At 54.8% G+C, this 591-nt stretch overlaps 1 protein-coding gene across 1 annotated transcript in view; it reads left to right on the top strand.

Annotated features, from left to right (window-relative positions):
- Nucleotides 1-227: 227 nt before the first annotated feature.
- Nucleotides 228-591, top strand: part of POLDIP3 (polymerase (DNA-directed), delta interacting protein 3) — a 19,698-nt gene continuing 19,334 nt past the window's right edge. The window contains exon 1 of the mRNA XM_005860647.2: nucleotides 228-516. Within this exon, the coding sequence (XP_005860709.1) occupies nucleotides 458-516 (59 nt within the window). The 5' untranslated portion in view covers nucleotides 228-457. The remainder of the gene's footprint in view (nucleotides 517-591) is intronic.

Raw genomic sequence — 591 nt, 5'->3', positions numbered from 1 at the left:
ATTCGTCTCACATTAGCAGTGAGGATTCGGGCGTCACCCCGAATCGTTATTTTCCTTACTCATAAGTTTAAGGCATAAAGGGGACTCGTCCGTTCCTCGCTACATGGTGATTCCGAATCTCATTAGTGCTACGGTGAGTGCAAAAGTTGACCGTTGAACTGAGATCCCCGTCCCTTTAAAGTTGATCTTAATACTACTTAATATTTTATGTCGCTTTTCGTTTTATTTGTCCGGGGGGTGGGGGGTAGAATAGAGAATGATAATGACCTCACACTTCGTATGCAGATAAGCGGGTAGCGCCGCTAAGGCTCACGGGGAGCGCTCCGCCCCTTCCGGTTCTTGCCTACTGTGAACTGTCGCGAGAATTCGTCAAGGAAACGCCGGAAACAGCTCCTCAGTAGCGGCTGAAGGGGCGGTCTCGAGGGGTGAGGGAATCCGAGCTGCTCCGTGGTGCAAGATGGCGGACATCTCCCTGGACGAGCTTATCCGGAAACGGGGAGCTGCGGCAAAGGGGCGGTAAGCGGCCTTTCCTCCCTGCGGGGTTTAGGGCCCCTGGCTTAGCGCGGCTCGGGGTGGAGGGGGAGCGGCCCA

The sequence above is a fragment of the Myotis brandtii genome, unplaced genomic scaffold (assembly GCF_000412655.1).
Source record: "Myotis brandtii unplaced genomic scaffold, ASM41265v1 scaffold138, whole genome shotgun sequence".
Lineage (NCBI taxonomy): Eukaryota > Metazoa > Chordata > Mammalia > Chiroptera > Vespertilionidae > Myotis > Myotis brandtii.
The sequence above is the reverse complement of the archived record's forward strand: the minus strand, read 5'-3'. Positions and strand labels throughout refer to the sequence as shown.